The 24055-nt window shown below is 40.5% G+C and overlaps 1 protein-coding gene across 3 annotated transcripts in view; it reads left to right on the top strand.

Annotated features, from left to right (window-relative positions):
- KIAA2012 (KIAA2012 ortholog) overlaps window positions 1-23961 on the top strand; it is a 109648-nt gene extending 85687 nt beyond the window's left edge. For 2 of the 3 annotated variants that reach the window (XM_074364164.1, XM_045507969.2), the window contains 8 exons: window positions 5219-5309; window positions 7263-7428; window positions 14876-14990; window positions 16243-16574; window positions 18568-18770; window positions 19530-19702; window positions 20523-20742; window positions 22545-23798. In XM_074364164.1, the coding sequence (XP_074220265.1) occupies window positions 5219-5309; window positions 7263-7428; window positions 14876-14990; window positions 16243-16574; window positions 18568-18770; window positions 19530-19702; window positions 20523-20742; window positions 22545-22683 (1439 nt within the window). In that variant the 3' untranslated portion in view covers window positions 22684-23798. Of the gene's footprint in view, window positions 1-5218; window positions 5310-7262; window positions 7429-14875; window positions 14991-16242; window positions 16575-18567; window positions 18771-19529; window positions 19703-20522; window positions 20743-22544; window positions 23799-23833 lie in introns of those variants that run through there. The other variant, XM_074364163.1, reaches the window with a different exon arrangement.
- Window positions 23962-24055: the final 94 nt, after the last annotated feature.

Here is a 24055-nt window from a genome sequence, read left to right as displayed (position 1 = left end):
CCTGTGTGTTCAGATTCCTCCCAGAGACCCTCTGTCTTCAGAGATAAGGGGACCCCTTTCTTCCAAGGAGGCACCTCTCACAAGAGTAGCAGGTCTTATAACCTGCACCCGCCCCTTCTCAGATTCCTTCGGCTTAAAGTATTCAGTATGCCAAGGTGCCATATTTTGGAGTAGCATGTTCTGAACCCAGTCAGTTGATAATTACCAAATTTAAAGACAATGTTTACCTCTGGAGAGAGAGTGAGAGAAATAGACTTGTATGTGATACAATAAAGTCTTGGACTGTATCTGAAATGTTTCATTTCTTTAGAAAAAAATGTGAATCAGATATGGCAAAACGTTAGGATTTCACAACGCTGGGTGGTAAGTACATGGGTAATCATTATACAGTATTTTTTTCTATACTCTGCATTCCTAAAATATTTTACAGACCTTTTTTTTAAGGCAGTTAAAAGGTGTACGTTCTTATTCAAAGTACTGCCTTAGTTTATTCCAGTACTTCCTAAATATCAGGTTATTTTGCTAGAGAAAAAAACAAAACAAAATAAAACATATTTCTATGGTCCACACCCCAGTAACAGGGTTTCAATTCTAATCAAAATGGGGAAATTACACCAATGTAGAACCTCAGCTTTTGGTCAATACTAACGCGCCCTCTGCTGGTCATTTGGTGCCCTGACCTGAAGTTCAAAATTGCGAGGAAGAGCAGTGAAGGTCTTCAGTGAGACAGCGTTTACTGTTAGGGGAAGAAACTCTCCCAGAATTCCTCTTAAATCACAAAACATACTTAAATCAGCTCCCACTGTCTGTTAATATTACATATGATCCAGGACAAAATAAATTCAAAGGTACCACCCCAATCAACCTTCCCAGTTTCCTCAACCACCACACACATTAACAATTTTGTCCCCAGTCCAAACTCTAGTTGCTGTGTGAGACAGGAGATGCCACCCTTAATGTCTGGGAATGGCAAAAGGGAACCCAACTCCCCTGGGTGGCGGTGCTGACACCACTGAACACTCAAAAAATGGATAAACTGGTATTAAGGAAATATGCTGGTGTGATGACAGGTAAACTTATTCTTTTCAAATATTTCTCTAAAATTATAGCACTTTTAAATAAACCAAATTGAAGAAAAATAAATTAATTAATGCAAGAATCTACTGCTCAAAGTGAGAGAAATAGCGACTGAATATTAGAGCCTTCTTTTCAGTAAGTTTTCTTTATTATTTTGCTTTGTTTTGTTTTCTGTTAATATTGGTCTTCCTCATTGAAATTTAAGCTCCCCGAGACCAGGGTGTGTGTCCATCCTACTCAACACTGTATTCCCAGCACCTGACACAATGACTTTCTAAGTATTTAGAAAACATGTGATAAACGAAAAAATGAATGATCATTTCCTTGGAGTGTAAATTAGTACAAATTTTCTGGGGAGCTATTGGCAGTAGATATTGTGCCTTTAAGACTGTACATCCTTCAGTAATCATGGATGTTGACAAAGAGTAAGTCTTTTAATAATCAGAAACATCCCTTTCAAAGATATGCTATGCCAAATTCTTTTTAGTTATAAAAAATTTGAAATAATCTGAATTTTCAAAGTTACATGTTTAAGTCTATTATAGTACATCCATATGATGAAATGCTATGCTGTTATTAAAATCATTTTTCAGAATGTTTAATGATATGGGAAATTCTAATAACATAAAAGTAGGTTAACATTATATGTATATTATTTCATCAATTCTATTAAATATGAGTATAAATTTATTATATATGCATGAAACTGTATACAACAAAATATTTGCTGTAGTTGTATATGGGTAGAGGAGTCATGAGTAAGGGATTTTTTGGTTCTTGTTGTTTTTACCAAGTGCCAGCACTACTTTAGATACTTTGGGTTTTTTGTTATTATTTTAACTTTTCTTAATTCAATTTTTTTATTTTTTTAATTGAGGTATAGTTAATTTACAATGTTGTGTTAGTTTCAGGTGTACAGCAAAGTGATATGCATATATTCTTTTTTAGATTCTTTCCCATTAGTTCCCTGTGCTATATAGTAGGTCCTTGTTGGTTATCTTTTTTATATATAGTAGTATGTATCTGCTAATCCCAAACTCCTGATTTATCCCTCTCCCCCACTTCCCCTTTGGTAACCATAAGTTTGTTTTCTATGTCTGTGAGTCTTTTTCTGTTTTGTAAATAAATTCATTTGTATTGTTATTTTAGATTCCACATGTAAGTGATATCATATGATAATTGTCTTTCTCTGCCTGACTTACTTAGTATGATAATCTCTAGGTCCATCCGTTGTTGCTGCAAGTGGCATTATTTCATTTTTTTTTACAGCTAAGTAATATTCTGTTTTATATATATACCACATCTTTGACATTTAGGTTGCTTCCATGTCTTGGCTATTGTAAGTAGTATTGCTATGAACATTAGAGTGCATATATCTTTTTGGTTTTTTTTTCCAGGAGAGAAGTAATTAGGTTTATTCATTTATTTTCAGAGGAGGTACTGGGAATTGAACCCAGGACCTCATGCATGCTAAGCATGCACTCTACCACCAGCTATACCCTCCCCCCTATCTTTTTGAATTAGAGTTTTCTCCGAATATATGCCTAAGAGTGGGATTGCTGGATTATGTGGTAAGTCTATTTTTAGTTTTTTAAGGAATCTCCAAACTGTTCTCCATAGTGGCTGCACCGATTTACATTCCCACCAACAGTGGAAGGTTCCTTTTTCTCCACACCCTCTTGAGCATTTATTATTTGTATATGTTTTGATGATAGCCATTCTGACTTGTGTGAAGTGATACCTTATTGTAATTGTGATTTGCATTTTTCTGATAATTAGTGATATTGAGCATCTTTTCATGTGCCTGTTGGCTATCTGTATGTCTTCTTTGGAGAAATGTCTGTTTAGACCTTCTGCCCATTTTTTGATTGTTTGTTGTTGTTGTTATTGACTTGTATGAACTGTTTGTATATTTTTGAATTAATCCCTTGTCAGTCACATCATTTGCAAATATTTTCTCCCATTCCATAGATTGTCTTTTTTGGTTTCCTTTACTGTATAGATACCTTACTTGTATTAATATATTTTTGTTAAGTTTTTAAGGAGCTTTATCAAAAAGGCCTTATAATAAATCACACCTATTTGAATTTACAATTGGATAAGTTTTAAGTGTTAAATAGTACTATTTAATGCAGATGTTAATACAATAAACTTCCCTTTTCTTTAGATTTTAATGATGTATAATTATTTGATAGAACGTAAAATTATTCAACCAACAATTTTCTTCCACTAAAATATTAAACATTGGTATAATTTGGAGGGGAAGGTTCTAGTTTTATTGAGATACAACTGACTTACCACTGTGTATTAGTTTAAGGCATACAACATAATAACTTGATATATGTATATATTGCAAAATGGTTACCACAATAAGCTTAGTTAACATCAGTCAGGACACACAGTTACAACTGTTTTTCTTGTGGTGAGAACTTTTAAGATCTACTAGGTAAGTTCTGATATATGTATACACCCATGAAACTATCACCACCATCAAGGTAAAACATTTCATCTCTCCCAAACGTTTCCTCATGCCTCACCCAACTCCAGTCTCCCTCATTTACAAACACCGATCTGCTTTCTGTCACTATAGATTAGTTTTCACTTTCTGGAATTTTATATAAATGGAAACATACCATATATACCCTTTTTTGTCTGGTTGCTTTTACTCCACATAATTCTTTTGAGATTCATCCATGTTGTTGAGTGTATCAGTACTTCATTTCTACTTACTACTGAGTAGTATTGCATTGTATGTATACACTATCTTGTTTATTCATTCACCTGTTGGTGGGCATTTGGGCTGCTTCAAGTTTTTGGCTATTACAAATAAAGCTGCTATGACCATTTGTGTATAAGCCCTTGTATGGACATACGCTTTCATTCCTCTTGAGCAAAATACATAGGAGTACAAAGGTTGGAGGATATGGTATATCTAATCTAGTATTTAACTTTTTAAGAAACTGTCAAACTATATTCCTAAGCAATTGTACCATTTTACATTCTAACCAGCAGTGAATGAAAGTTCCAGGTCCCCTGTCTCCTTGTCAGCGATTAGCATAGTCAGCCTTTGTACTCATTCCAATAATTGTGTGTTGATTGTGGGACTTTTTTCTTCTTTAGCCTTATGTTTTTTAATTTTTTGGCAATGAAATATATCTTTCATGATTAAAAATTGCTTAAAGTAACTAAAATAAAAGTGGCGTAGTCTAATATGAAGTCTTAGGCTGGAGACTCCTCTCATTCTGAGAGAATGTCCCAATGTGGTCTTCAGAGCACCCAGCAAAGGAAGTGCAGCTGTGGAGCCGGCATAAGCCCGCATAGTATAACACTTGTTTTTTAATCAATTTTCTTTTCAATGTTATAACCACACTGGGGTTTTAAGAAAAAATTTAAACATATATACACCTCTCAATCTAACATATTATTTCCTTTCTCTGTTTTCTCTTCCAGCTCTTATTCACCTACATACATGTTTTGCAGGGTTTTTTAAATTATTGTTATTTGGGGGGGGGTAATTAGGTTTATTTATTTATGTTTAGAGGGAATACTGGGGATTGAACCCAGGACCTCGTGCATACTAAGCATGTGGTCTACCACTTGAGCTATACCCCACTCCATCCATATTTTACAGAGTTTTAACACCAGCTCTATAGTTTACATTTTCACTCGTCATTATATCATATTTTCCATATTGCTGATTTACCTTTTCAACCATAATTTTAAACGTCAAATTAATGCATTGTAAGTTACTTCCTCAACCTCCTATTGTTTGGCTGTTTCTAATTTTTCATTATTAATGATAATGTTGTAATAAATAACTTTGTACAAAAAGCTTGCTTCTGCTTTTGCATTATTTCCCTATTATAACACCCAGGAGTGAGATTCCTGATCAAAGACAAGAACGTTTTTCTAGATCTTGATATGTACTGTCATATCACTTTCCCCAAGGGGCTTACTGATTTTAATGTCAGTTGCCATGTGTCAGCACTAGTTTTTGCAGCATTTGCTAATTTCCTAGGTATAACATACCTTGTTGTGCTAATTTGCATGCCATTGATTGCTCACCAGGTAGATATTTTCCCACATCTGGGACCACTGCCTGCTATCCTTTGCTGATGAAGGATGCTCTTTGTCTTCACAGACCCAGAGCCAGGGAGCATGACCCTTGACCTTTTTAGTGCTTCGCTGGCTGACCACATCCAGATCCCCGAGGCAAATACTGTCCAAAAGGCGTAAGTGTTCAAAGCTGTAATGACATGGACATCTCTTTGTTTTTAATTAATTTCATTTCTTTTTTTTTTCTAAGAGGCATGAAGATTCTCCAGTAACCAACAACATGTTCTGACAACCAGAATTAAACTATTGTCTAAGAAACAAGGATTCTTGAGGAGGATTGTGAATATGTTTAAGTAGGAAACATATTCTTTGGCTGGGTGGGTGAAGAGCAAAGTTGAACTCTAATAAGGTGGAAGCAGCTTTCCCCATTTGTCCATGTATCTGAGCTCTGCAGACACACCTAGAAAGCTGAGGTGTATCAGCTCACCCTTGGTGTCTCCTTTCAGCATTCATTCAGCTTTGAGTAAAATAAGTAATACCAACAATACTAATACAAATTGCTACCATGTATTGAGTGCTTCCTACACGCTATGTGCTTACTGTGAGCTCACCGACCAACAGCTCGGCCCGTCAGGCCCAGTAACTTGACCTAAGCCCTGTTTGGCAGTGGCAGCTGGAACTGTAGCCTTTTGTGACCTCCCATGAGCCTCGGTGACTTAAGACCCTGCCCTCATCTGCCTTGTGGTATAAGGATTCCCTCCTGGGTCAAAAGGCTCAGCACTCCCTGGGAACAAAGGAAGAAGGGCACTCGGGTGGTGAGGCAGCTATCTGAAGAATTCCATTTTTTAGCTTTTATAGCTCATCTTTTCCAAAATGGATTTAAACTGCTTACAACAGCAACCGCCTCCCTACCAAAAAAAAAAAAAGATGAGATAATCAAAAAGAATTTTGTTTTTAGTCTGGAGAAAAGAAAAAAGAACACCAACACTCCACAGAAGTCATTATTCTAGTCACTGTGACTAAAGTTCAGACTTTCAGACTGAATGTGAAAGCAAAAAAAAAAAAGGAGCAACACTGTCAGGTTTGTGGTTCTCATTTGCAGCATGCCTGTTCCTCAGGGGAAATAAAGCACTAAATTCTAAAGGATACTTCTTCCATGAGTTTTTATAGAGTGACATTGAATGATTTAAAGACTCATATATTTACAGGAAATTCTATTTACCTCATTCAACAAATATTTCTCAAGTTTCTATAGGAAGGCCCAGCACAGCAACCATAATACTGATTTAGCTGAAAAATAAAACATCCAGGACCAGGCCTGGCACACAGTAGCTGCTGCTTGCAGCTGTTGCTAAAACCCATGTGGCTCTTTCTTAGTGACCTTCTTACCCGGAGGACATAAGTCAATTATCCTCAAGGCACATAGTCAGTGACAGCGGTTCTACAAGGGGCCGCACTAACACAGCACATGACCTTTTGGTGGCTGAATTCCATCAAGAATAGAATTCAGAGGGCATAAAGAAATGGATGGATATGCACATGTTCCTAAGACAATCTTTCTTAAAGGTCACTTTTTTCAGCTAAGCTTTTGATAGAAGAAATTTCAGTTAGATAACCCTATGGCATTTGATTAAAGGCAGAAATATGCAATCCCAGAGAGGCAAACTCTTTCTCCTTCTCCCTAAGGTTTAGAACTTAGCCTGAGAGAGTCCCAAAAGTGAAGACTAAACTTTCTAATCCCCTTTATTCAGGGATGTGTTAGGAAAAAGAGGGCTGACCAAGTGTGTAAAATGCCCACCACTGTGCCGTGCCCGGCAGAAAACAGAGGAGCAATCAATGTTTGTTCATTTTCCCTCTTCCTTGTCCACCAGAGTTTTTCTTTTTTTTTTTTCTTTTCAATTGATGTATAGCTGATTTACAATATTGTGTTAGTTTCAGGTGTACAGCAGAGTGATTCAGATACATGCATATATTTTTTCTGGTTCTTTTCCTTTATAGGTTATTACAAGATATTGAATATAGTTCCCTGTGTTATACAGTAAATCCTTGTTGTTTATCTATTTTATATATAGTGGTGTGTACATCAGAGTTTTTCTTTAGTTTGGTCTTCTTGTTTTGCTTTTTCAAAGAGGCAGAGATTATAATGTGCACCATCTGCACAGAGGACCCCCAAGACATGGGCCTTACTCCCCAGAGACGTTGGGTCCCATAGACACAGCTCTTCTTCCAAAAGGAAAAGAAGAGAAGACTGAACCAAGACTGTTCAAACAGCAGACACCAGCCAGCATCAGTCATGTGAGTGTAAACACCTAGGAGCTTGGTCCCAAACCCCACCTGGAAGGAGCTCCCATCAGGGCCACCAGGCACAGTTATACAGATTGCTTACTACACAAGGGCATCTGCAAAGGGGGGAAGTGGGAGCTGAAACCCACTCTGTGGTCCACTCACCATGCCCCACACCCCAGCATTGGGCTGCATCCTTCTGAAGGGCGGGGTATCCATTCTAACTTCTACAAAGGTACTAAAAGGAAACTCAGTTTTCCTACACTCACATCACTTCTGACACCAAATGCATGAAGGTTTTTCCCACATGAACCAATTCTCCAGCTCTCCAGACACCAACTGGGTGTCCTACAATTCAACTCTGACACTACCCAGAGTTAGCACAGACCCCCCCAAGTTAAGGGCTCAGTCCCACATGCTTGCCCCACTTCAGACACCAATCACAAGTCCCAGGTGGTCACCTGTACTTCTGACTAACAAGCTATAAATAGGGGGTTCCTACGCCCCCCTCCTCAGATTCAATAATTTGCTAGAACAGCTCATAAACTTGAGAAACATTTACTTACTAGTACTGATTCATTACAAAGGATATTTTAAAGGATTACAAATGAACAGCCAGATGAAGAGATACATACGGCAAGGCCCAGAGGGTCCCAGGCACAGGAGCTTCTGTCTCCATGGAGTTTGGGGTGTGTCACCTCCCACATGGATGTATTCACCAACCCAGAAGCAATCTGAACTCCTTTGATTAGGGCTTTTATGGAGGCTTCATTACAAAAGCATAATTGATCAAATCACTGGCAAATGGTGATTAATGCAATTTCCAGCCCTTCTCCCTGCCTCTGAGGTGGGGGGAGGGGCAGGGGGCTCAAAGGTCCAACCCTCTAATCACATGGTTGGTTCACCTGGCAACCAGCCCCCTCCCCACTTTAGGGACTTTCCAAAATAACCTCATTAACATAATCCCAGGTGTGATTGAAAGGAGTTTGGGTTTGTTTGTTTTTTAACTGAAGTATAGTCAGTTTACTATGTTGTGTTAATTTCTGTTTACAGCATAATGACTCAGTTATACATATAGAAAGGGGTTTGCTAATACATAACAAAAAACACTCCTTTCAGTTTGGGATTAACAGATACGCATTACTATATATAAAATAGATAAACAACAAGGATCTACTGTAGAGCACAGAAAACTATATTCAATTTCTTGTAATGAGCCAAAATGGAAAACAAGCTGAAAATATATATGTGTATGTATGTATATGTATAACTGAATCGCTTTGCTGCAAACCTGAAACTAACATTGTAAACTGACTACACTTCAATAAAAAAAAAAGGCACTCTTTTCATGTTTATGCTCCAGAAATCACAAGCATGCCTCGTTTTATTGCACTTCACTTTACTGCACTTGGCAGATAATGTGTTTTTACAAATTGAAGCTTTGTGGCAACCCTGCATCAAGCAAGTCTGCCAGCACATTTTTCCAACAGCATTCGCCCACTTCATGTCTCTGTAACATGTTAGCAATTCTCGCAACATTTCAAACTATTTTCATTAATATTATATTTGTTGTGGTGGTCTGTGATCAGTGATCATTGCTGCTACCATTGTAATTGTTTTAGGGCACCATGAACCATGCCCATATGAGATGGTGATCTTAACCAGTAAGTACATGTGTTCTGACTGCTCCACCTCCCTGTCCTCAATTCTCCCTAGTCCCTGAGACACAACAATATTGAAGTCAGGCCAATTAATAACCCTCTAAGTGTTCAAGTGAAGGGAAGTGTCTTACATTTTTCACTTTAAATCAAAACCTAGGAATGATTAACCTTAGTGAGAAAGGCATGTTGAAAGCTGAGAGAGGCCGAAAAGCTAGGTCTCTTGTACCAGTTAGCCAAGTTGTGAATGCAAAGGAAAAGTTCTTGAAGGAAATAAGAAGTGTTACTCTGGAGAACACATGAACGATGATAAGAAAACAAAACAGTCTTATTGCTGACATGGAGGAAGTTTGACTGGTCTGGATAGAAGCTCAAACCAGCCACAATATTCCCTTAAGCCAAAGCCTAATCCAGAGCAAGGCCCGAACTCTCTTCAATTCTGTGAAGGCTGAGGGAGGTGAGGAAGCTGCAGAAGAAGAGTTTGAAGCCAGCAGAGGTTGATTCACTAGGTTTAAGACAAGAAGCTGTCTCCATAACAGAATAGTGCAAGGTAAAGCAACAGGTGCTGATGGAGAAGCTGCGGCAAGTTCTCCAGAAGATCTATCTCAGATCATTCATGAAGGTGGCTACACTAAGCAGCAGAGTTTCAGTGTCATGAAACAGCCTTATGTTGAAAGAAGATGCCATCCAGGACTTCCAGAGGTAGAGTGAAGTCAATGCCTGGCTTTAAATCTTCAAAAGACAGACTGACTCTCTTGTTAGGGGCTAATGCAACTGGTGACTTGCGGTTGAGGCCAATGCTCATTTACCATTCTAAAAATCCTAGGGCCCTTAAGAATTATACCAAATCAACTTTGCCTGTGCTCTCTAAGTGGAAGAACAAAGCCTGGATGACAGCATATCTGTTAACAACATAGTTTACTGAGTATTTTAAGCCCACTGTTGAGATATACTGCTCAGGAAAAAAAGATTCCTTTCAAAACATTACTGCTCATTGACAATGCACCTGGTCACCAAGGAGCTCTGACGGAGATGTGTAAGATTAATGTTGTTTCCATGCTGCCGACACAGCATTCTGCAGCACAGATCAAGGGGTCATTTTAACTTCCAAGTCTTATTTTTTAAGAAATACATTTTGTGACTTCTGGTCAAATTGGCAGAGTAGTGGGACCACGAGCTCGCCTCTCCTCACGACTACAACAAAACCACAACTGACTGCTGAACAACTGTTGGGGAAAAAAAGACTAGAACCCAGCAAAAAAGATCTTTATCAACTGGAAACATAAAGAGGGAACCACAGCGGGATGGTAGAAGGACTATGCTCATGATATAATCGGACCCCATACCCTCTGGGTGGGTGACACACAAGCTGGAGAATAGTTAAGTTGCAGAGGCCCTCCCACAGGAGTCAGAGTTCTGAGCCCCATGACAGGCTCCCCAGCCAGGAGTTCTGGCGCTGGGAAGAAGATGAAGGATTGAAGGCCAGTGGGGCTGAACTCCAGGAGCCCCACGGGACTGGGGGAAACAGAGACTTCACTCTCTTGGGAAGTGCACACAGAATCTCGTGTGAGCCACGTCCAAGGGCAGAGGCAGTACTTTCACAGGAACCTGGACCAGACCTGCCTGATGGTCTTGGAAGTTCTCCTAGGAAGGTAAGGGATAGCTGCAGGTCACTCATGGGACATAAAAGCTGGTGGTGGACATCCTGGGAGTGTTCATCTACATGAGCTTTCCTGGAGGCTGACATCTCAATTGGATCATTAGCACCAAGACCTGGCCCCACCCAACAGCCTGTAGGCTTTAGGGCTGGGAAGCCTCAGGCCAGACAACATACTGGGTGGGAACACAGCCCCACCCATCAGCGGACTTCCTGAGCCACTGACTCCTCTAGACATGGCCCTACATGCCAGAGGTCCAGGACCAAGCTTCACCCAGCAGTGGGCAGGCACCGGCTCCTCCTGCCAGGAACCCTGCATAAGCCTCTAGTCCAGCCTCATCCACCATAGGGCAGATAACAGAAATAAGAAAACAACAATCCCAAAGCCTGTGGAAGGAATCCACAAACACAGGCCAGACTCTACACTGGGACTGGCTGGACCCTGGCCCTTGGGTGGCAAGAGAGAAGTGTACTGCCGGGACACATAGGACATCTCCCACAGAGGGCCACTTCTCTAAGATCAAGAATGTAACTAACCTACCAAAAAAAAAAAAAAAAAAAGAATGTAACTAACCTACCTAAAAATACAAATAGAAAGATAGACAATATGAGGCGTCAGAGGAATATCTTCCAGGCCAAAGCAAAAGATAAAAATCCCAGAAGAAGAAGTAAGTGATGAGGAGATAGGCATTTAATCTGAGAAAGAGTTTAAAGTAATGATGGCCAAGATGTTCAGAGAACTCAAGAGGAGTACAGATGTACAGAGCACAGTTTTTAACAGAGCTGGAAAATATAAAGAATACCCAAACAGAGTTAAAGAATAAAATCACTGAAATGAATAACACAGTAGAAGGAACCAGGAATAAACTAAATGAGGCAGAAGACCAGATCAGTGAGCTAATTAGTGGAAATCACTGACAAATTAGTGGAAATCACTACTGCAGAACAGGAAAAAAAAAAAAGACTGAAAAGAAATGAGGATAGTTTAAGAGAACTCTGGGACAACATGAAGCACACTAATATTTGCACTGTAGGAGGTCCCAGAAAGAGAACAGAGAGAGAAAGGACCTGAGAAAATTTTTGTAGAGATAATAACCATTAACTTCCCTAACTTGGGGAAGAAAACAGCCCCCCAAATCCAGGAAGCACAGAGAGTTCCACACAGGATCAACCCAAAGAGGAACAACCAAGGCACATAGTAATCAAACTGACAAAAATTAAGGATAAGGAGAAAATATTAAAATCAGCAACAGAAAAGCAACACATAGCATACAAGGGAACTCCCATAAGGTTATCAGCTGATTTTTCAGCAGAAACTCTACAGGCCAGAAAGGAGTGGCACAATATATTTAAAGTAATGAAAGGGAAGAACTTACAACCAAGAATTCTCTATCCAGCAAGGCTCTGCTTCAGATTTGAGGAGAAATCAAAAGCTTCACAGATAAACAAAAGCTAAAAGAATTCAGCACTACCAAACCAGTGCTACAATAAGTATTAAAAGAACTTCTCTCGTCATCAAACCACAAGAAATAAGAACAAAAAGAAGAAAGAGAAAAAAAAAAAACCTACAAAAGATTGCTTTGGCAATTCAGAGTCTTTTATGATTCCATATAAATTTTGGAATTGTTCTGGTTCTGTGAAAAATGCCATGGGTATTTTGACAGGGGTTGCATTGGATCTGTAGATTGCTTTGGGTACTCTGGCCATTTTGATAATGCTGATTCTTCCAATCCAAGAGCACAAGGTATCTTTCCATTTCTTTGTATCATATTCAATTTCTTTCATCAGTGTTTTACAGTTTTCAGAGTATAGGTAACCTCCTTGGTTAGGTTTATGTCTAGGTATTTTGTTGCTGTTTTTGGTGGAGGAGGTAATTAAGTTCTTTAATTGATTTGTCTTTTTTTTTTTAATGGAGGTACTGGGGATTGAACCCAGGACCTTGTGTATGCTAGATAGGCACTCTACCACTGAGCTATACCCTCCCCCTGGTATTGTGTTGTTTTTGATGCAATGGAAATGTTTATGCCAGCTATAAAATTCTGGTTTTTGAAGTGAAAAAAAAAAGTGAATGGAGGGCCACATATGGCAAAATATCCTTCTTTTTTATGGGTGAGTTGTATTTCATTGCATATATGTGCTACATCTTCTTTATCCATTCATCTATTGATATGCATTCGGAATGTTTCCATGTCTTGGCAATTGTAAGTGGTGCTGCTGTTAATAGCAGGGTGTATGTGTCTTTTTGAATTAATGTTTTTGTTTTCCTCAGGTGTATACCCAGGAGTGGAGTTGCTGGGCCATGTGGTGGTTCTGTTTCAGGGTTTTTGAGATAGCTCCATAGTGTTTTCCATAGTGGCTGCACCAATTTACATTCCTACCAACAATGTACGAGTGTTCCCTTTTCTCCACATCCTTGCCAACATTTGTTACCTGTGTTCTTTTTGACAATGGCCATTCTGACAGGTGAGAGATGGTGTCTCATTGTGGTTTTGATTTGCATTTCCCTGATATTGAGCGACTTTTCATATTCCTGTTGGCCATCTGCATTTCCTCTTTTGGAAAAATGTCTGTTCAGTTCTTCTGCCCATATTTTAAATGGGTTGTTTGTTTGCTTGCTTTTTAATTTATGTACAGTTGATTAAAAAAACAAAGAAATACATTTTGTAAGGCTGTAGCTGCCATATATAGTGAGTCCTCTGATGGATCTGGGCAAAGTCAATTGAAAACCCTCTGGAAAGAATTCAGCATTCTGGATGCCATTAAGACCATTTGTGATTCATGGAAAGATGTCAAAACATCAACATTAACAGGAGTTTGGAAGAAGCTGATTCCAATCCTTATGGATGACGTCAAGGGATTCAAGATTTCAGTAGAGGAAGTAACTATAGATGTGGTGAAATTAGCAAGAAAACTAGAATTAGAAGCAGAGCCTGAATAGGGGCAATCTCATGATAAAACTTGAACATATGAAAAGTTGGTTCTTACGGATGAGCAAAGAAAGTGGTTGCTTGAGATGAAATCTACTCCTAGTGAAGATTGTTGAAATGACAAAGGATTTAGAATATTACATAAATTTAGTTAATATAGCAGTGGCAGGGTTTGAGAGGATTGATTTCAATTTTGAAAGAAGTTCTACTGTGGGTAAAATGCAATAAATAGTGTGGCATGCTACCAAGAAATCACTCATGAAAGGAAGTGTCAATCAATGTGGCAAACGTCATTGTCTTATTTTAAGAAATTGCTAAAGCTACCACAACCATCATCAGCCACCATCGTGATCAGTCAGCAACTATCAACATGAAGACAAGATCCTCTACCAGCAAAAAAATTATGACTCGCTGAAGGCTCAGATGATGGTTAGCATTTTTTAGCAATGAAGCATTTTTTAATTCAGGTATGTACGTTTTCAGACATAACACAATTGCACACTTCATTGACTATACGTAAGTAAACAAAACTTACATATGTCCTGGGAAACAAAAATATTCATGTGACTTGCTTTATTCCGATAGTCACATTATTTAAAGTGGTCTAGACTCAAACCCACAATATCTCTGAGGTATGTGTGTACAAGGGTTTTAGGAGCTCATGTCAGAGGCTCAGGATGAAGACCAAATATATATTTCTATTATGTCACATAATCACAGTACTAAGCGGGAAGTCATGGCCCTCTGCCATCCCTCTTAGGAAGAAACTCCTATTGTTCCAGCCTATGGGGAAAGGTGAAGACTGACATGCCTTCAAATGCTTGAAGTTTCCCAAAAGTTACCAAATGATGCAGCAGTGAATAAAGCTGGCTTTGATTAAACTAGTTAACCATTGATCATGGCAACATCAATCTATCAAAGTTGAAAATTGCTTCACTTTGATCCAGCTCTGTAGATCATGGTTTAGCATCAAAAAAGGGGGGCAGATCATAAAGCATATTCTATTTCTCTTTTCTCCTATGAAATTATATCAAAAGCTGAAACATAGGATCTCCCCACTAGATCCACACTAAGACTCACTCTCCTGCTTCATCTGGAACCCACATGAATTCCACTCTAAGCCATTCTGTCTTGTTCAACATAATCTTCATTTGATGGTTCTTTTCCCTTGCTTTTTACACATATCATGGTCTCTTTCCTTAATTTTTCATCTTTAGGAGATGGAACTGATTGACAAAGCCAAGAGAAAGAAAAGAACCAAGACAGATAAGTCCAAGGAGCCCAAGGGTGAGAGAGAAGGAAAGATCCATAGGGAAGCAGAGGCCGCTGTCGGTAAGGGACCACTGAGAAGACACCTAATGGGGGCCAGGAGGTGTCACAGAGAATCAGCATGGATCCAATGGAACCAATATGTTTTGAGTCTCCTTGACTACCACAGCTAAGATGGTGTTGCAGCCTTACTTCCTGTCAGCATCTTAGGAAACAGGGATAGAGGAAACTGGGGGTGCCTAGAGACCTGTGATCAACAAGAGAGAAAATTGTAATACTAATACTAGCACCTATTAAATTGAGCACCCACTGTATTAGGAGCTCTGCATTTATAACATCATGAAATCACCACAACATCTCCATAAGTGCTATTATTATATCATGTATCATATAACCTGAGAGAGGTTGGGTGACTTGCGTAACATCAAACAGATCAAACAGTAAAGTGGTAGACCCAGGGTCTGGACATGCCATTTGATTCCAAACTCATGCCTCACAAACAAACACTGCCTCTGTGAATAATAACTATATCATTATCTGAGAATTGGGCCGTGAGAGCATTTGGGAAGGGGAAGATTGCAACATGCTCTGATGGTGACCCCAGCTACCATTTTTCTTCTTGGTTCCCTGTGTTGAATCTTACAAGGAGTTCAGGTTCCTGTGCTTCTGAAGACTTTTTCTTTTACCTAAAACCTACATCCATTCTTTCCCGGCCACATGACTCAGAAGACCTTGGAGACAAATCAAAGGCTTTCAGAAAGGATGACATTGGATAGTCTCCTGGGCCAGATTTGTTTTTGAGGTTTTCTTTATAAAGTCTTGCTCAGTTTACATTGTTGCAGCCCATGACTTGGGTAGCACTGGCAAGACTGGAAAAGGAAATACTTGTGGCCACCAGAAGTGAATTGAGGATGAGTATGGAAGGTTTAAATTTTGCCAGGTTACAAAGCAGCAACCTCAAGCTAGACTCTCGAGGCATGGTTTTCCAACTGCGTCTACGGGTCTCCCCTCCAGAGAGTCTCACTCCCACCATAGGTTAGAGTGAAACAACTTTTTCAATAGAAAGATTGCTGAATTACAGTTGATCCAAATAGGATAAGGCAATTTCTCAAAGGGTGGTTCTGTGGACTACTCTTCTCAAAACACTTGGAGTGGTTGTTAAAATGCAGATTCCAACAGAATCAAACTCTAGGAGTGGGGCTCAGGAATCTGCACCCAGATGGTTCCATTCACACGGAAGTTTAAAAGTTATTGAAAAGGATGCAGAGATCACGTTTACTTAGCTATGTCTCTATCCCTGATTGTTCTCCCCCAGGAAAGCCAAAGGAATCAAAGGCTGAAAAGAAATCAGAGCCAATTCACAAGGGAAAAAAAACAGGAGCCAAAAGGAAAAGGATACGAAAGGAAAGGAATCTGGAAATGGCAGCAGAGCTGAGCGGGCCTGATGTCATTAACTCTGCGGAAACTAAAGACACCTCAGATGGAGGTTTCTTCTCTTCCGTGATAGAGGATCCCTGGCTTTCTTCCAAATTTGATGCTCCTGAGAGTCAAGTTTCTATAGATGCAAGGTCATCACCTACCCAGACTGCAGCTGTCACTGGAAACATGGAATCTGAAGAAGAGAGAAGCCATGAGGACCCTTCCAAGGTAGGGTCCAATATTCTCAACTTGGCCAGAGGGATTTCTGTCCTCACTGGTACCACTGCAAAGGCAGGAAAAACTGCCCCAAATTATATTGCAGTTACTGAAACAGTTCTCCTATATAATTGCTTTATTTGTTCTACTTTGTTACCTTCTGACCTTTTAAGAAGCTGGACCTGATCAAAGACACAGGATGGCAAAGCCCCCCTGCAATGATGCATTTTGTGAGGTTCCCTAACTGCCAGGGCATGTACTCACCCTTTCCTTAAAAAGCAGGAAGTTAGCACAGCACCCATCTGTAACAGATACAGGCCTCACAGTTACAGGGAAAGCTGGGTTTGGGCCTTAGAGACAAGCATGTATCTTTGACTTGGCCTGGAACACATGAATTGCCTGTCTCCCAAAGATTGTAGAAATTCTTCCATTTTTCATCTGCTTTTCTGTGGCACACAGCTGAGCCACAGGCAACTTATACACACACATCTATCTGCCTTGACAATGTGCTTTTTGCATGTAAGTGTCATTTTGTTCTAATGTTTTGATTCTGATGTTGAGTATTTAAGAGAAAAATTGAGTGAGTATAAGGAAAATTACCCTTGAAAATCTCAGCAATTCACCAAAAATAATACCATACAGATATATCTCTCAATAAGGCCAACACAGCCAATTTTTCCTCTACTGTTGGAATAAGTCACTATTTCTTCCATTGAGATCCAGGTGCTGAACTAACTCTGTTTTGAGGTCTTGTACAAAAAAAAAAAAAAAAGTATCTTTAAACACTGCAAAAGTACCCACAACTAAAGCACTATGGTTAAAATCACGTAAGTTCCATGCAAATATGGTCCAATTCTGCTGAACTTTATTTACTCTTTATAGCCACACTTGTGAGCCAGGTATGATTAGTCCCATTTTACAGACCTAGCAGCTGAGGCTTCAGGGAGTTAGATGTCTGTTGCCAGAAGTTAACACAACCATCAGGTGGTAGAGCCAAGACTTAAACTCAGTTCTATCGACTCCAAAATCAAAATTCTTGTCACTGTTTTAAATTATTATGTATTATTTATTTTACAGCCCAACAAGATTTTTCCTTTATAGTTCTCAATCTTCCCAGCCGCCTCTTCTACAGAATTCTGCTCTATACAGCAGATGAAAATTTTAAGCTGTGGGCAGAACTTTTCTAAGCCAGAATTTCTAAATTTATTCTGATTTCAGAATTTCTGGATTTTTTGTCAAGCCACAGTATGGTGCTGCCTCTGCAAAGGCTAAAAAACAAGGGAGTGTCCACCCCAAGTTCGATACACAGAGTTCCCATGGAAGAGTTGCATTTCAAGTTTCCCCTCATGGGCATATTTCTGACTGAGGCGGAGGTATCAGGAAGAAAAAGAAAGTTAAGACAACTTTTACATAAACTGAGAGAACCTTTCATTGAAAAAGCAGATTTGCATAGGATTAAATACGAATCTGAATCTGACTCCTAAGACTGCCCCTAAAAACAGCCTATGTCTAAAACCTGTGTTTCTCAGCCCTGGCTTCAGGTTAGAATCACCTCAAGGTACTTTTTAAAACCACCAATGCCTCCCACCTACGTTTTCTTATTTAATTGGTCTGGGTGGGGCCTTAACTTCAAGTAATTTTTAGAAGCTCCTTGGGCAATCGATTCTAAAGCACATCTGGATGGACAACGTACCAGACATTATGTTGGCATTTTCACTATTTCAGTTAATTCTGGTAACAGCCAAGAAGAAGACAATATCAGAGAAAGTAAGTTGTGATCCCCAAATTCTGAAACAAGAGAGACTTGGATCCAGGTCAGTCAGACCCCAGAGCCCAGCCAGGCCAGTGGTGGCAGAGTTTATATGGCTGTGGTCAGAGGGTGGAAACCACTTAATCTCGGATGAGAGGCAACATGGTGCAGGATGGAGGAGGGCTCGCTGCTGAGACAAGGCTTACCGTGATGACCACGCTGTCCCTTGCACTAAGAACTGCTCTGGTTCCGTAGGCCCTCCTCGCTAAGAGGGAGCAAGAGAGAGCTTCCCGGGACAGGCTGCGAGCAGAGCGGGCCCACATGAGACGGCTGGAGGTGGAGAGGAAGAGAAGGGAGCAGGAGGAGCAGAGGCGGCTCCAGCAGGAGCAGCTGGAGAGGGCAGAGAAGATGAAGGAGGAGCTGGAGCTGGAGCAGCGAATCCGCGCGGAAGAGATCCGGTGGGTGGGACCGCCATCGAGGCCACAGCCCTGTTAGAAAGCAGAAGACAAAGGCAAGGGTTGACCTCCGTTAGGGAAAAAGTAGGTTCTGAAGCTCATGCGCTCAAGTAAATCAGCATGTCCCGTTTTTCTCCATCCCCGGTAACCCCACGAACAACCTGGACCACAGATGTTGTGTCTTAAACCATCAGGGGTACTCCAGATAGATGTTCACAGGATACTCCTGGGAGGGCTTTGAGATCCAGTCCAGCAAATATTTGTTGCACCCCTTGCCACGTTGTCTGCCTTGCGCTAAGCCCTTCCATTGGCCTGGACTCACTCAATCTTCTCAACAACGCTGTGAGACAGGAATTTCAGAATCCACTTGATAAGCATAGCAGATGAAGCTCTGGGAACTTAAGGCCTCCACCCCAGATCCCAGTGCTGTGCTGAAACGTTCCGGCTTCTAGTTCCAGGTCTGTTGTGTTCTGCTCTTCAGTCAGACTTCCCTCAAAATACAAGTCTCAGCAGGGAGAGTATAGCTCTAGTAGTAGAGTGCATGCGTAGTATGCATGAGGTCCTGGGTTCAATTCCCCAGCACCTCCTCTAAAAATAAATAAGCCTAATTACCTCCCCCTGGAAAAAACAATACCAGTCTCCTCTGAATGGGGTGCTGTGTGGCCTGCAGCCTGCAAAGCCTCCACTAGAGGCACCCCTCGTCCCATCATGGCATCCCAGTGTTTTCTGCCATCTCCCTGACCAATCTGTGGCTTTTCTCAGCTTGAGGAAGCAGAAGCTCGAAGAAGAAAGGCAGCGGCAGGCGGAGGAGGAGAGAAAGCAGTGGCTTCAGTTGCAGATGGCCCGGGAGAGAGCGCGGCAGCAGCAGGAGGAGCTCCGCAGGAAACTGCAGGACCTGCAGAGGAAAAAGCAGCAGGAGGAAGCTGAGAGGGCTGGTGAGGGGGGCTCTGGAGCGCTCTGCATCTCCTGTCTACTCGGACAGAAATATTTTTATCTCACTGTGGGTGTTCATTTGATTCTCCCCAGAATTATTCCTATCCGAGGTCTCAGTGTGAGCACTCTAAATGGATACGCTCACTTTTTTTCAAGGTGATTAACATGTGACTCTAGTGAGCTGAGATGGGACATCAAAATTAGAAAGACTCGCTGTGCAAATGACTCTTGGGTCCCACTCCCCATTCAGTAATCTCCTGGGGTGGGGCCCGCCCCTCCCCTCCCCTCCCCCTCCCCTCCCCGGCTGCCGTTGCAGCACTGCTCAGGAGCCCCTAAACAGAGACATACCCTTGTATCTTTCCCTAGCAGGTGAAAGGGAACATCTGCATAGCTTCAGGGCAGGCTTTCAGGTGCTGATATATGGTATCTCTACAATCTCAAGTTTGAGGAATAGGAAACAACTTCAGCAGATGACACTCTTTAGACTGGTCAGTCCAGCTGAGTAAGCACCAGGTTTTCTCCAGACCCTGCTCTGATGCCCATCCCCAACCCATCTGCATACCACCCATGAGCATACCAGGTTCTGGAAAATTCTCCCTCAACATTTTGTGTTAATTGCATAGAGTAGGTGCTTGATAATGGGCTTAAATTAATAAATGAACCCCGGGGTAATCCCCACAGAGGATCTGGCAACCTGCTTGCAGGTAAGCTGCAGAGTATCTCATTGGGAGTCCCTGGGAGTGACAGGTTTGAGAGTTGGAGCAGAGAATTGTTTCCTCCAGTGAGACCCCTGCTGAGCCTACCCACTTTTCTGTTCTGCAGAGGCAGAGAAGCAAAGGCAGAAGGAATTGGAAATGCAGTTAGCAGAAGAACAAAGGCGCCTGATGGAAATGGCTGAAGAAGAACGGCTGGAGTACCAGCGGCAGAAACAGGAAGCAGAGGAGAAGGCTCGGCTGGAAGCGGAGGAGAGACAGCAAAAGGAAGAGGAAGCAGCAAGACTGGCTTTGGAGGAAGCCATGAAACAAGCCCAGGAACAAGCCAGGTACTCAGTAATTGGGCCGCAGTTGCCATGGGGAGATTGTTCAAGGGCTTGACTGCCTGCTGCTGGTACCAGCCTTGCACTGCCTTTGGACAAGTGACGTTTTCCCACTTCCGAAAAGCATGGCTTGGAAGAAACTGAAAAACAGATTCTTTTGCTGCAAATGTCACAAAATTTCTTCATGGTTTATATAACTCGTATTGAACCCAGAAAGGAGTTAGAGTTCATCTACCTCAACCCTCTGGTTTACAGATGTGAAGGGTGAGCCCCAGAAAGAAGGATCTTGATCAGGGCTAACAGTGAGTTAGGGACAGTGTCAGGACCAGATCTAATACCCCCTGATTCTGCACCATTGCCTTTCTCAGTATTTATTCGGTACCTATTATGTGCCGAACACTATTCTGGACACTGGGAATTCAGAAGTAAGCAAGACAGATGTCTCTTCTCCCATGGGGTGGAGGTGTGGAGACAGACTCTAAGCAAATAAATATAAAGTTTTTTTAAGCTGGCAATGTTATTCAGAAAAATTTTAAAGATTGCAGGGGGCTAAGTTTAAATGCGTTGGCCAGGGCAAAACCTCTAAGAGGTGATATATAAGGTAAAACCTGAATGACAAAGAGTTAGCCACATAAACACTGGAAGAAAAATATCCCAGCAAGTAAATAATTAAGTGTAAAGGTTCAAAGAAACAGATGAGGCTGGCATGGTGGAAGAATAAAATAAAGTCAGCATGGGTGGAATGAAGTGAACAAGGCACAAAGAATACTTCCAGACGAGGTCAGAGAGGTAGGCCTTGTTAGGAGAAAATGCACAGAATCAGCCATCAGGGGCCAACAGCATTTCCCCATTCATTCTCTTACAACAGTAATGATCACTGCATTTTTCTGATAATAGACTCTCTTGAGTAATGTGGTTTCAACTGACTGTTTAAAAACTAGGTCCTCTAGAAGCAACAGATGGTCATCCCTCTTTAGAACCATCAAAAGAAGCCCACACAGAAAACCATGTAACTTATATCTCAACTGTAAACAGTTTACCCCTTGAGATTTATTTTCTACAACTTAAGCTGAATCTAGGCTATTAAACACTCTTTAGGGGACCAGAAAAAGAAGCCAGAACAACTCTATCTCAAGGTTTTCCACCTAACCTTGAGTTGTTCTTCTCCTGGACGTTCCTCAACTGTCATGTGAATTACAATATAGATCATTAGGGAAGTCTTGATTCAATTTCAAAATTATGTATCCCATGTATCATAGCAGTAGGGCTGGGTTCATAAGTATTGAAACCAAAAGCTATTGAAGTCACAATAGTCCACAAAATGAAAACTCCCAAGTAATATGAGAGGAAGTTGAGCAGTTTTTTAAACAGTAATCCAAATAGCTGAAATCAGAAAACTAAGTAATTAAAGGGTTGTGTGAGGGGTAGAACTTCATTTCACTAAGGGTTAGGAGAACTTTATGCCAACCGGCTTGATTTTGCCTTGACTTGTGTGACATTGGCCCAGGTACTTCAACTTCTCTGCCCTGTTCCCTCACCTCTAAAACAAAGGAGTTCCATCCAGCAATTCGAGTTTAAGAACTGTTACACCTTTTCTCTTACTCTTCCACTAGGAGGCTCATGATGCTCTAAACCTCATATATAAAGTTACTAAATGAACAGAGTATGATCTTCCACTAAAATGCAAGGTGAATGGCCCCCGAGCCTAACTGGTGATTACTCAAATCCAAAATTCTTCTACTAGTTTATAAGGACAATTTCTAGGATGTTTAATCAGTGTTGGGATTGTGGGTTTTGTTTTTCCTTAGGCGAAAAGATGCTTTGAAGAAACATCTTCATTTCCATCAAGAACTCCATAAGGAAGCCAATAGCCTGCAGTGGACGCAGAACATTTCCAGACCATGGGTCTACTCTTACTTCCAGTTCCTACAAATGCCCAGACCTTAAGACTAGAAGAAAACTAAAAAGTAAGTTGGGAGGTGGTGACAGAAAAAGAGAAACTTCCTTCTTTAATGAAGTTTCATACTGAGCCCAGTTAGTTCCATTCCATCTGGTTCACCTCACACCACACCTAAGTTCACTCTGGGATCTCCATCCCCACCACACATACTTTACTCAACCCAATTAAACTCTTCACTCACCTAAATCATTCATGTTCTCTAGAACCACATAAATCCAGAAGGCTTTGGTGCCTAAAGTTGGCCAATAATTTCAGTAAATTTCAGTTTAATTTAGCTAGACATTAACATAGTCTTAGGGTAATAAAAGTATTTCATTTCAGTCAATGTGTCTGAAAAAGTTGCATGTAAATGGAAATTCTGTAATGGAATAATTCTGAATTAGCTAAGAGCTAATTCATATATTCACATATTAAGAATTTTGCTATAATCTATAAGGCAAAACCATCCATTTCACCCTAAGAATCTAAAATTTAATGTCTATTTAAAATAAGGTGATCACTTGATAAATGTTCATTTGAGCAAAATGAGCTGTTCTGTAAGGGCTTTCTCATATCCTATAAGTATATATTAAGAGCTGCACTGTCCAATGAAGAGCCATGTAAAGCTATTTAAATGTAAGTTTTAAAATATTCAGTTCTCCAGTCACTACCCACCTTTCAAGTGCTTTCAATAACCAGATGTGGCTAAGCTACCATATTGGACAGCACAGATATAGAACTTTTTTTTTTATCACCATAGCAAGTTCTATTGGACAGCACTGTATTCTAGAGTCCTGAAAATTAACCAATCTTGAGGTTTTGCTCCTAACTGTGCCTTAAAGAACCAACCACTCATAATTTCCCCATTTTAAAAATCACACTATCAGGGAAGTCTTGATTAGATAATTTGTCTTTAATCTCTCTTTAACATCAATAAGTATCTGATAAGTATCTATCATAGAATGATCATTAAAGGGGGTGGAAGGGCTTTAGCAAACAAGATATATAAAAAGATATTAAAACAAGCAGTATCTGAATTTTCCCACGAATTTCCTTTGGCCCTATTCTGTACTTCACTGTCCACAGCTTAAGTCTAGTATTTGCAGATGATTCCCTCAAATTTCCCACTAATGCTTGTAAGGTATTTGCTTTCTACAGGAATTGCACTTCCACCATCCAGAGGTCAAGCTTAATTTTGATTCTGTACTGCTGTGTTATTGGACTTGCTTAGATTTGATGCTTATTTTCAACTCCTTGCTTTATGTAAGACAGAAATAAAATGGCCAAAAATGTTCAAAATACTGGCTATCATAGTGAATTTAAATATGTCACAAACTTTTTCTCACACTTGTCAACCCTATTTGCACATTCATTCAGTTC

The sequence above is a fragment of the Camelus bactrianus genome, chromosome 5, assembly GCF_048773025.1.
Source record: "Camelus bactrianus isolate YW-2024 breed Bactrian camel chromosome 5, ASM4877302v1, whole genome shotgun sequence".
In the NCBI taxonomy this organism is placed as follows: Eukaryota; Metazoa; Chordata; class Mammalia; order Artiodactyla; family Camelidae; genus Camelus; species Camelus bactrianus.
This window is presented reverse-complemented; position numbering and strand designations above follow the sequence as displayed.